Consider the following 15,014-nt stretch of genomic DNA (forward strand, 5'->3'; position numbering starts at 1 on the left):
CTGCCAAACCTCATCATGGGAATCAGGTGAACGCGTATTGTTGTCTTATTCAGGCCATTATCGATCGACAGATAATCTATTTTGCTTTCTTAACAATGGCCTTCAGCATCTTATGAAAGGAGGGCAACCAGAGACCGATGTCCTAATAAAGGTTATTATGGTCCAAGCACAGGTGATTGTTGCTCTTTTACACCTAAGAAAAAATGAAATTCATCCTGTCTATCATAGACAGACATGCCTTTCATTGTCAGGAGAAAACAAACATACAGTACTTAATTCACAGTGTACATTTTAATTTACGTGTGAGGAGGCGGAGCTTCTGCCAGTCGCCACCTTTTGGGGTGGATCTCTTTTAGTCAATCAATAAGAGGCAACACAGTTCCCCCACTTTAAACTCTTAGTTTCACAAACTCACCTGAAATAGCCTCAGCATTTCTGAACAAGAAGAGGGAGCAACTAAACAAAACAGTAAGTTTTACGTTTCTGTCTCTGCTTTACTCATTATTACATCAGTTACAACAAGTTAACAAATGCTTGATAGAAACTAATAACAACAACCAATGCAGATCAATTTTGAGACCAAACATAACTTGAGTGAAATGTGTGTTATTGTGACTTGGTTTATAGAAAAGCTGTACCATCCTTACTTCCCAGCATGATTTTAACATGAACTTTTTCATGTAAAATGTTTATCACCCTAAAAAAATGGAATCAAGTAATTAAACAAGGCTATGAAAACGTGGGTTGAAAGGACTGATCCATAACTTTGATAATTAAGGAGAAAACATCTGAGTTATAAACATAATTCAATCAATTTTGTATATTCTGCTGAAAGACTAACCAATTTTTTGGTTTGGTTTTTGGTAAAACTTTTACTAGCAAAAGATTCATAGTGTTTACCACTGTACATTTTCACAATTATATAGTATATAGCCACTATATGTCATACAGTATAATATAGTACTATAATACTGCATTGTAATATTACCTGTTTATATGACTATATGACCAATTCTTTGGTCAAAGTGTTGAACCTGAACGTAACTAATATTAGCTTATGTTACATACTTAGCATGTAAAAGGCTAAGTATCCAATCTAAGTAGAGAGTATTTTGACACAACCCAGTGATATTAATCTTATTATAGAGCATAATAATTTCATGCTATTGAATACATCTAGTTCAGGGGTATCAAAGTCCAGTCCTTTGAGAGCTTCTACCCTGCAACTTGTAGATGCCTCCCTTCTCCAACACCACTGAATTAAATAACTGGATTATTACCAGGTCTCTGTAAAGCTGAATGACGACTAATAAGCGAACTGAGCACTTTTATTTAGGTGTGTTGAAGAATATGTGCATAAAAGTTACAGGATTGTAGCTCTTGAGGACTCCACTTTGTTGTTTGGTGTGTATTTGCCCAGTGAACAAAAAGCTAAAACTTTAGACTTACGTGGAAAAGTCTGTTTTATTACTATTATCATTTGCTTGTTTGTTTGTTTGTTTGGTAAAATATGTTTATTTTTACATGCTTCTTTTCCCCCCCTTTGTTCCAGATGGATGTTTTACCGCTAATGCTCCTATTGGGGTCGCTGTTTCTCTGTGGACGCGTTGAGGCCCTCTCCTCCGCTATGGACGTTCTCAAACAGGATGCACGTAAGCCACAAACTCTCATCTGGATTAATTATATTTTAACTTCTTGGTGTAATTGTTGATTACATGACTGCTTCTTGTCTTAGTTTTGACTAGATGACACATTTTAATGAACCGAAAGTGCTCTATAAAGAAGATCTGATCGAATCTGACGCATCAGTGATGAAAACATGATGATAAATGTGAAAATCACAGAGACTGAGTGTGATTCTCCTGTTTTTGCAGTTAAGTGGGGCGTGCCTCTTACCTGCAGCAAGTGGGACTGCGATTGTCCCTTCAACCGTCAACGTGGTTGCTGTTGTGCCGCCAACGAGATGCACCAAGTAGAAGAAGAGAGCTTCAAGAGGATAAAATACTTGTGGGAGAAAGTTATGTCCCTGAATAGCAGAGTAAATGCACTTTCAGGTACACCAGTGCTTAAAAGAATCAAATATGTGAAAGTGAAAGTGTAGTTGCTGACTAGTGTTTGATTTTTCTTCTCAGGTGGTTTCAAGGTTTCCTTCAAGGCCACCATGAATCAGAATATAGCCATTGAGATTCCTGGATCTACTGAGCGTTGCTTTGGTCCTTTCAATACCAATGTCCCGATCCCTTACTCCAATGTAGCGCTCAACAGCGGCAATGGCTACAACCCCTCACTGGGTAATAAGCACACCAGGAAGAAGTAATCTGAGCAACAATGGAATATTTTCTCATCCTGAATTTAAAAAAAAAAAATACTTCCCTTCTTTCTGCAGGTGTCTTCACTGCCCCTTGTCCCGGTGTTTATATGTTTTCTTTCACTGCCTTCTCTTCCGTTGGGGTGGATGGACGCCTGTACCACAAGGTATCCCTAAATTTCAAAGTTAACTTTTCTCTTCCGAGCATCTTGGTCGAGCCGTTTGTGTTTCCCTTCATCTGTGATGTTTATTGCGTGTGTAGGTCCAGCTCATGAAGAACGGCAAGATGGGGGTCAGCGTGTGGGAGAACAATCGAGAAGATATCGAGGACAGCGCCACTCAGGTTAGACGGGAAAAGAGTACTACAAAGAAAAAGCATGCATATTTTTGCTTTATTTATTTTTCACCTTTTTTGCTGAATTTTGGTCAATGTGTTGCACACCTCTGTTTTCAGGTTGTGGTAATGGAGATGCAGCGAGGCGATCAGGTCTATATCGAGCTGGTGTCTGGAAGGAAGCTCTGCACATTTATGGAATACAATATATTCACCGGCCACATTGTGTATCCGTACACTGAGTGACCAACCAGCAGGACATCAAGGGATCACTGAAACCCACTTGTCTTCATACAACAAAGAGAATAAATTCTTGATAAAAAATGATTGTTACTGCACCAGGTCTGTGATCCTGTAGCTTCAGAACCTGTGCTGTAGTTATACATGTGATTACAGACAGTGAATTTGCGTTGCATGAATACATTCAATATATATAAAAACATGTATTTTTGTGAATAAAGGACCAGAACAGGCTGTGTAAAAAAAACAAAACATGACATTTTTGTTGATTTGGATGTAATAAAAACTTGTCTGAGAGATGATGACTTTTTTTTTTTTTTCTGGGCCAACATGAACACACAACCCATAGCGAGAAATGATTATCAGGTAGAGTTTTAACAGGTTCACTTATGTGGAGCTAGTCAATGAAAAAACATACATGTGTTGCATTATATTACTAAAACACTAATGATTGCCACCATAACAATATTTGTTGTGGTGAATAAATAAGTTCTGAATTGTTCATGTCTTTCTGTTTTAGGTTCGTAGCACACAGATTCCAGCTAACAAGGAGTTAAATCAAGATTTCCGTCTCGACAGCAACGTCTCAGTGAAAAAGCTGCTTCTAGCCGACATGTGCTGTCTTGAAAAAGAAAAAAAAAACTAGATGTATTTCCTCAATGTCTTGTTACAATTATTTTGCCTTCTAAAGTATCACCAAATATGTAAAAGAAGTAAACAGGTGGAATGTTTGGTAGCAATAAATTCCTTTGTAATATATTATACAATCAGAAATACAGAATCAATAATACTTTATTGATCCCCAAGAGGAATTTTTTTTTATTTGTTGACAGTCCAAGGGTGTTAAAATATTAGAAAACATAAAATATACACACAGTTCTTATGAAAATTAGTTTTTAAAAAAATCTCAAGTTATAAGCAATTTTAATATAACCTGAATGTAAAATATAAGATAAAATAAAAACAAATTTGCGCATGGAATATGGAAATGTGTATGTATATCTATAAATGAGTCCATTGTAAACTTAGTGACACACAGAGTTGGGTATTGTATAATCTGATGGGCGACAGGCAGGAAGGATTTTCTGTGGCACATTTTGTTATAGTCGCTTGCTGAAAGTGTTCCTGCAGCCGAGCAGCAGGTCATGAAGTGGGCGAGACACTCTGTCCAAGACGACATGCACCTTGGACAGCATCCTTCTCTCCAACATGAGTCCTGCAAAATTCCAGAAACTTTCTGCTCCAGGGACTCGGCTGCTCCAAGTGTTAACTATTTTACAGTTTTTAATCAAATAACCTGCCTGAGGCTCTCTGATTTACAAATTCTTCTCTTCTTTAATTAAACTTTAACTGAACTAGCAGAATAATTTATGAAAGCGTCTTACATTTTGTGGTTCTTATTTAAATGACATTGTGAGAACATGCATTGCTACTATTGAGATCCAGTTGGTAAAGCTGCACTTGCAAATGAAATGATGTTTCCATATGATGTATTTTCAAGTTCTCATTAATGATAAATGTTAATAACTGTTGTTTCAGCTACAATACCGCAGCTGTGTTTATCCTTGTTGTAGTCTTCTACAGTCCTCATCACAAGCTGCATCAAAAAGAAAAATCACAAAAAATGTCTTGAGATATAAGAACATCTGGTTCTACTCTACATCCAGCTGCTGGAGCACGAATGAATGAGATGTCCAGAGGCGCAGTAAAAACAGTCGTTACTGCAGCGATAAAGCTGGCCTGGGTCTCTTGTTCATCGTCTTTGTTTCTTTTACCTGCAAGAGATACAGCGCTGCGTTGGGAGTTTTTAAAGTTGGCCAAAACAATTGTGAGCAAGGTGAAGACTGAATATCAAAAACTGCAACACATGGCGGAGTGAGCGAAATTTTAATCTCACTTAATCACCTTTAAGACACAGAGTCTTACTAACGGCAGAGCTTTTGTGAACGTCACTTTTCGACTTTTCGACTGGGCCATTCTAATAAATGAATATGCTTATGTGCAGTTCTGCTTTACAGTTGACCAAATAAAACGACACATACAGAGCAAACTATTCAGAGTTCAACTTTTTTCACATTTTTTGTTCCAGCCATATTCCAAATTGTATTAAATTAATCTACTTCTTCTAAAATCCTACACACAAATATCACATTATGACTACATCAAAAATGGTTTCTTTGAGGTTTTTTTTTTTTTTTTGCAGATTTACTAAAAACAAAAAATCTGCTTTACGTAAGTATTTTCGACCTTTACAAAACACTGTTGTTCCACTTTTGGTAGCAATTACAGCCTTAAGTTTGTTTGAATATGATGCCACAAGCTGAACTGTCATTGAGCGGTTTCACTCATTCTTCTTTACAGTTCTTCTCAGGCTCCATCAGGTTGGATGGGAGACGTCTGCGCAGTCATTGTCAGAAATGTTCAGATTCAAGTTTGGACACTGGCATGGTCAGTCCAAGACATTCACTGAGTCAGAGGTCAAGAGCTCTCTGGAGCAGGATTTCATCCAGGATGCCTCTGTGTTCATCTTTCCCTCTATCCTCACTTGTCTGCCATTTCCTGCTGCAGCAAAATAAATCCCCAAAGCATGAATTTGATGATCCCCATAGCATACCTGAAACACATTTCTTTTTTTGTTTGACACAATGGAAAAGTCAAAGGAAATTAGCCAAGAGTTGAGGAAGAGAATTCTGGAGCTGCACAAGTCCGGTTCATCCTTCTCTCATCATTGTGGCATTTAGTAAATAATTCCCCTCCTGTCAGGTGACCTTCTGAGTCTGTCTGAAGACTTTAGTTCCCTCTGTAAGGTTTTCTTCTAGAAGTGCCCTGTTTTTAGCTCCATTCATTCTCCCATTAACTCTGTTCAGCTTTTCTGTCCCTGCTGAAGAAAAGCTTCTCTCCAGCATAATGCTGCCACCACCACATTTCCTGGTGGGGATGGCCCATTCAGCGTAGCGCACAGTGTGCTTTCTGTCACACACAGCATTTTGCTTGTTGGTCACGGATTTCAGCTTTGTTCTCATCTCACCAGAGCACGTTCTCCCTCGTGTTTCCAAACAGGACTCCAGCTCTCATTAATGCTTCCCCTTTGCCAGCTCGTCAGTTTCGGTGAAACATCATACCTTGGTTGTCCAGCAGCTGTGCCAACCTCCTCTCATATTCAGATGATGGATTGACCAGAGCTAACTCTGCTTTAAACTTCCCCACAACTTCTCTGTCTCTTGCTCTTTATGATCCTGTTTGTTCCCTAACATTCTCCTGTGCTATTTGGTTTTGGTCAGTCTCATAAAACCAGAATAAAACACATTACGGTTTGGTGCTGTGGCATGATAAAATGTGAAAAGGTTAAAATGGCATTAAAGGTTTTGTTCAAGGCTCTGCATATATTATAGCAGTAGGAGTTTCTTTTGTGTTTTGAGCACAGAAGCAAACGTCACACATGCAAACGAGAGTGTCATGCCAAAAGGCAGCTGTAATGGAAACGGAAGTGATTGAAATGTCATGAGTGGTGGCTTGGCACACACTCACACAACACAACACTCACAGGACTTACATGGAGTTCTGTGTCTTAATCCGAGAAAGATGAGGGTTGAATAAACCAATTCCTAGTCCTTATTCCCTTCCATCCTAAATGAGGATCATTATTTTTTCAACTCAGTCCTCTGTACATTTTGCCTGCGTTATAAACCGGTACTTCATGTCTTTTCTAAACATTTTCCCTGTTTTCTTTGGACTCCCTTTCCCGTCCACCATCCCGCAGCCTCTTTGAGTGATGTGTGATGTGGCGAAGGTATTTGGAGAATTCCCTCTGACCAAAACCGACGCTGCCTGGCTGCTGTCTCCCTCCTCTGCATGGGAATGAGCTCTACCCAAATAAGGCAGGGCGCTCGGTCTTGACGTGAGGAGAAGAGGCGCAGCAGACAGGGAGAGGTAGCCGCTGAAAGGCCATGGCCTTATAAGGGCGAAGTTTCCTTTTCTTTCTCCTCCTTCCCCCGCTCCCATTTTTCCTCTTTCCTCCACCCTGGCTCTGTCTCTCAGTAGACTAGTGAAGTCATCAGTGCCTTCTCCTCCTTTTAAGCAGGCATTTTTGGGAGGGACGTCCCTGCAAGCATATACAAACTCCGAGGGAAGCATCCGCACTTGTCCCTCACACCGCACCAGCAACCAGCTCAGAACTCGCCTTTTCTCTTGCACAGTGAGTATACCTTTAATTCAGGTCATTTTTCAAGAGGAAGCTTCAGAGAAAAGAGGATTTATGTCAGTTTTTAACATTTCTCGTCAACAGTCTCACAGTGGGATCTCAGATTGTAAATGTGATGATGAGGCTCTTATCTAATTTTTTTTTTTGTAAATGACGGTAAAGTGGTGAAAACTCAGATCTAGTTCATGCTGTTCTATATTCACCCAACTTCTTTTACATTTAATCCCAAATGTAAGTTCATCCATTGTTAAATAATTTTCTATGCAAAGCAAGAAGGACAGCAGAGAAGCCATCATACAGTGCAGCCTGTGTGACACTGACATAGTTCTGTTTGCACACGCAAATGATCCAATGCCATACATGGCCTTTGCAGCCAAGTGTCTATAGCTGCTTGCCTGGTTATGAAGATGCTCTGATGAAGATGCAGATGAGTAGGTGAGGAAGAAAGAAATGTGACTCACACTGCCATAGAAACACACTGCCTTGCATTTGTGAACACATGTGGAGCTAGTGCCTCATTTAAACGGCTTTCTGGAATGTTTGCACTCAAGATAACTAGCAAATCATTAAATATGGCAGCACACTAAGAGTTTCCAGGAACAGCAGATCTGTGGGAAGCACCAGCGGGCAGCCTCATTTTCTGAACAGCAGCAGGAGCGAGATAAGGCTATCTCCTCTGCCGATCTTGCTGCAGCGCATAAACAGAGTAGAAACCCTGGAACCAAGCATCCATGTCAACGCGGGGGCAAGTTGGAGCACATCCTCGATTTCATAGTCAGATGTAATACATCAGATCTGACAAAGCAGCAGTTATGCAGTTTGTCCAGCTAATCAGAGCCGCAAAGAGCCTTGGCAGGAGGCTCAAAAAAAAAAAAAAAAAAAAAAGGGGCTCAGCTATGTCTGGCAGATCAGGGGAAACAGCAGCAGTTTTTATGCTCAACTTCCATAAACCAGAGCCAAACTACAGCAGAGCTCTGAAGCAGCAGCTCAGCATCCTCCACACAAAGCTGAGAAAACCGTTGGATTCGTCCCATCAGCAGCAGCAGCAGCAGCAGCAGCAGCATTGCACCCAGCACTGATCTGCCAAGTCATGCTGAGGAGCAAAATGCTTATAATGACTGTTAGTCCCAAAAAACAGTTTGCTCAATCCAAATTCCTCTATTGGTGGTTAGCTGGTTAACTGTGGAAAAGGCATAGCTACATGACTCCATGTCCCTGCATGCCGCCACAGTTGCCACAGCCCTCACATGGGTTTCCTGTTCTGGCGTTAGGCACGTTTACCATGGCGATAGACAAACAGAGCAGGAAAACACGAGGAGGAGAGGATAATTGTGGGGACTGAGTTGATGCAGTAATGCTTGTGGGAATCAGCACTTTTAGATTTCTCAGAAATAGCACGTTTGAAGTGTTTTCTTTTTTTTTTTACATTTTATGTTTTTATATTTTAAGGTAGATGACTTTCAACAACTTCAAACGAAATATTTGTCAATCTGCACTCATGATGTTGATTTATCGCAATACGTTGGGCCTCGCATTCCAACAACTAGCAGATGTTCTCTACTATCAAAACTCTCGTTAACCCTGGCTTACGTTACCATGAACAGCCTCACCGGTGTTTCTTTTAGCAGCACAAACAGCAACTGAACTTGTTGCAGTTGAAGTTGCTGCATCATTTTGGGCTGTAAAGTATGTTAGGCTGGACGTTTTCCCCCACATGCTGTTTTTAATAAGCAGACAGGCAACACAGGAGCTTGTTTAGGAGATAGTTCTGACTTATTGGACCCTAGGCCGGATGCCAAGCATAACAACAGGTCCCTGGATGCCCATAAACAGTTAAATAGACTTGGACTCACTTAACCTCCAAAAGTCTTATGTAACCCTGATACGGTTGTCATGTAATGCACATTCCTGGCTCCTTTTCTCTACTCTCTCTCTTTTTTTTTAGTTTTTCAGGCATTGTGCATGTAAACATGTCCCCACAATAAGTTCAGTCTGTGCTATTTGCAGTTGTGGTTCACTGAGTACTTTATGACACTAACTACTGGTTGCCAATAAGAAAGAGACAAGCTGAGGGCCTACCAGACCAGCAAATACGCTGCAACAATGATTCGCCTGTAGGAGTGTGTGGGGCCTAAATGAATTAAAGTATGTAAACCTGTGGCTTTAAGTTAGTGACTGTGTTGCTCAGCATGTGAGTTTAGTTTCGTGTGGCTTGGAAAACCACCACAGGAAAAGCACAATGTATTAAAGAGGGTTGATGGTAGCTCGCTGCGGACATTCTGGGCGGGAGTCCATTAATGGCTTTGGCACACCAACTCACATTACAGACATGCAGAGTGTCTTTACTTAACTTTGTGAACCTTATTCAGAACTAAGTAAAACTTATGTTTTAAGGGCTAAAAGTGACTGATTCCTACCAGGCGCTGCTTCTTTTACCACTTTGCGATTTCAGACTTTTGCAGTTTTGGGTCATTTCATATGTTTATGGATTCAAAGGAACTGCCTACCAGAGGTCATTTCATACCAAACATTCACCAGACGACATGTGACCAGACATATTTTGGACCCACTTTAAGTGGTTTAAAGTAATCTATAACCTAATCACGATCCTCCAAAAGAATGTTTAACTTCTAACAGGAGGTCTCTTGGATTTCATCATTCAGGTTCATCTCGGGTTACAATCCGTCCAATCATGTTGAAACAGAGTCAGCTGTTCCCGACGGGGATCAAAACCAAAACTTGTTAAAATGTGAAGTGAAATCTTCAATCTTCAAGTTACCCATTTAGTTACCCATTTAGCATACAGATAAATGTAGTAGTGAGCAAACTAACGTAAAATTACGTTTGTCTCCCAAAGTTGTACCAAAACCAGGACCGCAGGGAGAAGCAATCACAAACATTGGAGTGTAAAGAAATCTTGGCAGAGTGACTGAGTGAGAAACAGAGAAGGCTTCAGTCTCTCTCCAGATGTGTGAAAGTTGGCAACTCTGCATGTCCCAGTTCTTGGACACAATCGTTTCTTTGCATTCCCACTCTAAATTAAATTCAGATTGTTCTCTAGAAACATCATGTCAAACCATCCCCGACTTTACATTGTGATTTTGAAGCTGCGGCTAAAACCGCAACGCAGAAAGAAGCATCCTCGAACCTCCTCACATTCATCTTTAACATCTTAACTCCTTAACCTCTCCAGGAACAGGAAGTTGACGTGTCCTGACATCAAGATGGCAACAAAGGTTGGACGGCGCTGACAGCACTGTGATATGCCTTTTGCTCTTGGCTGGTGGCCCCAAAAGACTCTGACTTTATTTCGTCCTTATTTGTGGCACTTTGCATTTGCTAGCAGAGAGTGTATATGTGTGTGTGTGTATGTTTTAAAGGCAAAAGTGCAGAAATCGGATGGCTTTCTACTGTGCTCCTATTGTAAATCATTTTGCCCTGAACACCCTGACAGGGCAGAATGGATTGCATTGGGAGACATGATGCTGTGAATTTCACTGATGAGCAGAAAATATTCAAACAGAGCTGATGAGCAGTTACACTTATCTACACGCTTCTGACCAGCATGTGGTCACTGTTTGTGCTGGTGAATTTTGTACACTGTATGTATTCATTGTGAGGAGACAGGTAAGTCTCAGAGGGATGCACTGGAGTCACATGTGGAGCCAAGCCATGAAGTCACAAATTGAATGGATGAAATAATTACAGAACAACTTGACTCTGACTTTATCATGTTGTAGGCTACTGGCAGGGTTTTGTAACAAAGCTGCCACACAGCCAAGTGGTGTACACTATATCTGTCTGCTGATACTTAACTTAGGAACATGCACCCAATAATGCCTAAATTGCTAATTGCAAAGTACTTTTTTTTTTTTTTTTTTTTTACAAACTCCTCATTATTTTATAGAACCTGAAAAACTATTTTTCTTAAGGCTTTAAGGAAATATTTTTACTTAGATTGCATTTTCTTTCAAATGTCTTGTTCAGACTTGAAATTCAATGCTTATGATTGGAGACAAGCACAGTTTATTTATATAGACTCAACTTGAGATTTGACTCGAGACTTAGGAGGAAAGACTTCAGACTTAATTCACTTGCAACACTAAGACCTGGTCTCAAGTCTAGTTGTTTTTGTAAGAGGGTTTTCGTGTTAGCAGTGGGGTGTCTCCTTTGGGCTCCATTTAAATAGAACTGTCTATAAACATCCACTTTAGACCAAAAGCATTGCAATGTGGAACATCACTGCCCGACCAGTAGTAAGTACGCTAACGCAGCTCTACCATATCCACTTCTCATTTTCCAGAGTGTCGGCATGGCTAACAAAGGTCCATCCTACGGCATGAGCCGGCAGGTTCAGGATAAGATCGACAGCAAGTATGACCCCGAGCTGGAGCAGATCCTGGTAGAGTGGATCAGCCGTCAGTGTGGCTCCGGCGTGGGGAGGCCAGAGGCTGGCAAATTGGGCTTCCAGGCCTGGCTGAAGGACGGATGCGTGAGTTAGTTGACCCTGTTTGACACGCTGCTTTTAGAAGAGCATTCCATAATACAAACCTCTCTTTGTTTCATGTCCCCCTATCAGATCCTGAGTGAACTTATTAATAGTTTGTTTCCCGGAGACAAACCGATAAAGAAGATCCAGAGCTCGCCAATGGCCTTCAAACAAATGGAGCAGATCTCGCAGTTCCTCAACGCTGCAGAGAAGTACGGCGTCACCAAGACTGACATGTTCCAGACCGTGGACCTATGGGAAGGTTAGAATGTGTTGCTGTGGTGGAAGCAGACCAGTCTTCAGCAATTGATTGGTACTTTAACCTAAACATTGTGTGCTGGTACAGGTAAGGACTTGGCAGCGGTTCAGCGGACCCTGTCGGCTTTAGGCAGCTTGGCCGTCACCAAGGAGGAAGGCACATACAACGGAGACCCTAACTGGTTCTTCAAGTGAGTCCAGTAAAACAATCTGCATCAAACAAGAAAGAAAAAATAAACAGTAAACACAATTCCTTTCATTTTAAATGTGTGACATTTCTGGATGCTGTATTGCAGGAAAGCACAAGAGAACAAGCGAGATTTCAGCGACGAGCAGCTGAAGGCTGGGAAAAACGTGATCGGGTTGCAGATGGGGTCCAATAAGGGGGCCAGTCAGGAGGGAATGAGCTATGGCCGACCCCGACAGATCCTTTAAAGTGTCCAGACATGCAAAACCTCCTTAGCCTCCTTTTCCCCTGAAGCCTCAGATGCGCTAGACATCCTCCGGGAGCCTTTGGATAACCGACTGCTCCTTTATGTCTTAACCTTCTGCTTTAGAGTCAAGGAACCTCCTTAGTCTCAAAACCCTGCCTTATGGTTCCTTTAAGTTTACTCTGGTGACCACTGCAGGACTTGGCATGCTTTCCCTACATCTGAGTGTCTTAAGATGCAGCAATAGCCAAAGAAATCCTTGTGCACCAAAAGGCAATTTATGATTTTTACAGTGCATTGTTTATCAATTAGTTTCTCTTGAAATATTAACATTTTGTCATGTTTTCTACATTTACAGAACATTGGTTCTACTTACTAAGAAAGAAACATTAGTTTGTTTACAGAGGATTTAGAAGAAACTATTCCCAAATTGACAAGGACGACCAAAGGGTGTGCAGATACTCTTTAATTTTTACTGCTAGTATCGTTTAGTAAACTGCCACTTCCTACTTTGCTACACCTGCTGTGTCAGTACCAACAGTTTTGTACGTTGTCTTAATAAATAATGACTTTGACATACAATTGTGATTGTGGCTGGTTCAATCTTTATTGTGCATCCACATCAAAGACACATTAAACTGGCTTTTTTGTTTTGAGCAAGATGAAAAAGAAATTGAGAGTTTAGAAATGTTCTTGTGAGGACTTACACATAGTTTTCACCTTGTTTCTTTCCATCTCCTGATGATCACATCAGGAGATAGAAAGTTTTATACACAAAGTTTGTACAAAACCTTTTCGGTTTTGTACAAACCAAAAAAGTACAAAAATGTCAGGCTGTGCAAATCATTGCACTTTAGCGATTCAGCACATGTATTGTGCGACTGTCCCCAAAGATCAATATTAACTTTGATGTGTTTTACTCTTTCATTTTTTGAATTATAAATCTACCTTTCTTTACAGACTTTGTGGTTTTGATATCTCTTTTCATTTTTTTTTTTGGCAAAATTGATCAAACAGCATAATATGTTAGAAATTTGTTGGCATTACAGATGGTAAAGATCCATCTAAATGTCTGTTTCATGGTCCATTTAGATGGTTTACCTGCAGCAGGTAAACTCGTCACCTCCCATGACAGTCAGAAGCCAAAAGCTCTAATGAATAAAACATAAAAACTTTAGTACAGCCAGCCTTCTCAGTATCCACTGAAGTCGATTCTGAGTAACTTTGGGCCTTTCAGTAATTCAATAAAACACTATGTTCTCAGAGAAAGGTGCAAATGCCTCCAGGCAAAACTCCTCCTTCTTTTCATGCCCAGAAAAACTCAGTACACAACAACCAAAACGGCAAAAATGATGAGAGGATGAATGAGTGAACTGATCAGCATCCAGTAAAGTTTTATTCTGTGTTGCAGCAGCCCAAATGTTTCCATTTAAATTTCTTCTTGAGCCTTTTATGCTTCCCCTGATTTCATCTCTGGCACTAAAAAGCGCTAGCTTGGATCTTTCACCATCACCTCCTTCATTCCAGCGCCAGTATTAGCAGCAGCTCTTTGTGTTTCCGGCTCTACCCACAACAAAACGGTTCTTTCTGAGCACCGACTTTGATTTGGGTTTGAGGGAAGAACCGCCTTCGCCAGGAGCTTGAGGCGGGTTCATGAGGCCAGTAACCAGTCAAAACGTTAAAGCTTGCAGTCTTTAAAAACTGTAAAAAAAAAATAAAAAATTAAAAAAAAGACTGTTTAATGACAGGGGTCACGGAGTCCAAGCAGCTCACAGCTGGTATTTTCTGTTGAATCTGTAAACACTTAGTTCTTAAACACTGTCAGCCTTTTAATGTCGTTAGAAGAGTTTCAAAAAAACTTTCTCTAAACACTGTGTGCAACTCTCAGCTGGTTGGGATTGCTTCACTACAAACCTTGGACTTTAAGCATACATATTGCACTGTGATACTGCTCAATATTATTCTATGAGATATTTCATGACTTATTTATTTATTTGGTGTTAGTGAGTGAGGAAAATATTCTGGCATAAGCTAGATGAGTTGGAAACTAATTTAGCCTTATTTATAAATGTCTACTTAAATAAACTGTAGGACTGTTTGTTTTTAACTCTCACACAAGTTGTGTGTGTTTAATGCATGTTTAGTGTGTTGCTGTACAAAAAAATACCAGATCTGGATTTCATGTGTTCATCTATTATTTTATTATCATCTATCCATACGGACTACTGTGATTGTGGTCAAATATGTATCTACTAAATGTCTGCATTGACTTATTTAATGATTTTTATTTTTAATTGTCTTTATTTTTTGGTCCCGTGACGAGTACATATACTTTTTTTGTGTACTTGTCATTTTTGTCACTTTGACAATGTTTTTTTTTTTTTGGTAAATTTGTCACAGCAGTCAAATTTTGCTGATCAGGATTGACTTGTAAAAGCAGCAAAACATCTAAGGGGATGAATAAGTTTTATGATTACATTAAAAAATATTTCTGCCCTGATAAAGATTTGTCTAAACTAGCGAAGCCATTTAAAACTAATCAATAAATTAGAGAGACAAAAAGGAAAACAATTAAATAGTTTTTCCAATGTGCTTTTGGTGAAAATCCTTGGTTTGCTCTACTATCTGAATGCCTGCACCATTTCTGTTTTTGACAATAAAACATCACATGGTAGATGGAGAAACTTCTCAGGCAAACATAGTAAAAAAATCTTGTAAAACCAGATAATTTCTGAAAATTCACATATTTAACA

The 15,014-nt window shown here is 40.0% G+C and overlaps 2 protein-coding genes across 3 annotated transcripts; both read left to right on the forward strand.

Annotated features, from left to right (window-relative positions):
• Nucleotides 1-1,552: 1,552 nt before the first annotated feature.
• cbln18 (cerebellin 18) lies at nucleotides 1,553-3,179 on the forward strand. Its single transcript, XM_014980791.2, has 6 exons — nucleotides 1,553-1,652; nucleotides 1,875-2,054; nucleotides 2,133-2,291; nucleotides 2,387-2,475; nucleotides 2,571-2,651; nucleotides 2,763-3,179. Exons 1-6 carry the CDS (start codon nucleotides 1,553-1,555, stop codon nucleotides 2,886-2,888), a joined length of 735 nt encoding a protein of 244 aa, XP_014836277.2. The 3' UTR covers nucleotides 2,889-3,179.
• A 3,720-nt stretch (nucleotides 3,180-6,899) lies between these two features.
• Nucleotides 6,900-12,843, forward strand: tagln (transgelin). 2 transcript variants are annotated; one of them, XM_014980789.2, is made up of 6 exons: nucleotides 6,943-7,077; nucleotides 10,277-10,319; nucleotides 11,387-11,575; nucleotides 11,663-11,834; nucleotides 11,919-12,021; nucleotides 12,127-12,843. In XM_014980789.2, the coding sequence occupies exons 2-6, from the start codon at nucleotides 10,308-10,310 to the stop codon at nucleotides 12,263-12,265; spliced, it is 615 nt and encodes a 204-aa protein (XP_014836275.1). In that variant the 5' UTR covers nucleotides 6,943-7,077; nucleotides 10,277-10,307; the 3' UTR covers nucleotides 12,266-12,843. The 2 variants fall into 2 exon arrangements, with proteins under 2 accessions (XP_014836276.1, XP_014836275.1); XM_014980790.2 differs by lacking the exon at nucleotides 10,277-10,319 and having other exon boundaries at nucleotides 6,900-7,077.
• Nucleotides 12,844-15,014: the final 2,171 nt, after the last annotated feature.

Source organism: Poecilia mexicana, unplaced genomic scaffold, assembly GCF_051168715.1.
Source record: "Poecilia mexicana isolate PSO_F unplaced genomic scaffold, ASM5116871v1 scaffold_13, whole genome shotgun sequence".
In the NCBI taxonomy this organism is placed as follows: Eukaryota; Metazoa; Chordata; class Actinopteri; order Cyprinodontiformes; family Poeciliidae; genus Poecilia; species Poecilia mexicana.

Bases quoted from the DNA above. Each gene is read 5' to 3' on its own strand.
- tagln (XM_014980789.2), top strand. The intron at 11,576-11,662 runs GTGAGTTAGTTG...TCCCCCTATCAG, and splicing joins CCTGGCTGAAGGACGGATGC to ATCCTGAGTGAACTTATTAA. The intron at 11,835-11,918 runs GTTAGAATGTGT...GTGCTGGTACAG, and splicing joins GACCGTGGACCTATGGGAAG to GTAAGGACTTGGCAGCGGTT.
- cbln18 (XM_014980791.2), top strand. From the start codon at position 1,553: ATGGATGTTTTACCGCTAATGCTCCTATTGGGGTCGCTGTTTCTCTGT. The intron at 2,055-2,132 runs GTACACCAGTGC...TTTTCTTCTCAG, and splicing joins CAGAGTAAATGCACTTTCAG to GTGGTTTCAAGGTTTCCTTC. The intron at 2,652-2,762 runs GTTAGACGGGAA...CTCTGTTTTCAG, and splicing joins TCGAGGACAGCGCCACTCAG to GTTGTGGTAATGGAGATGCA.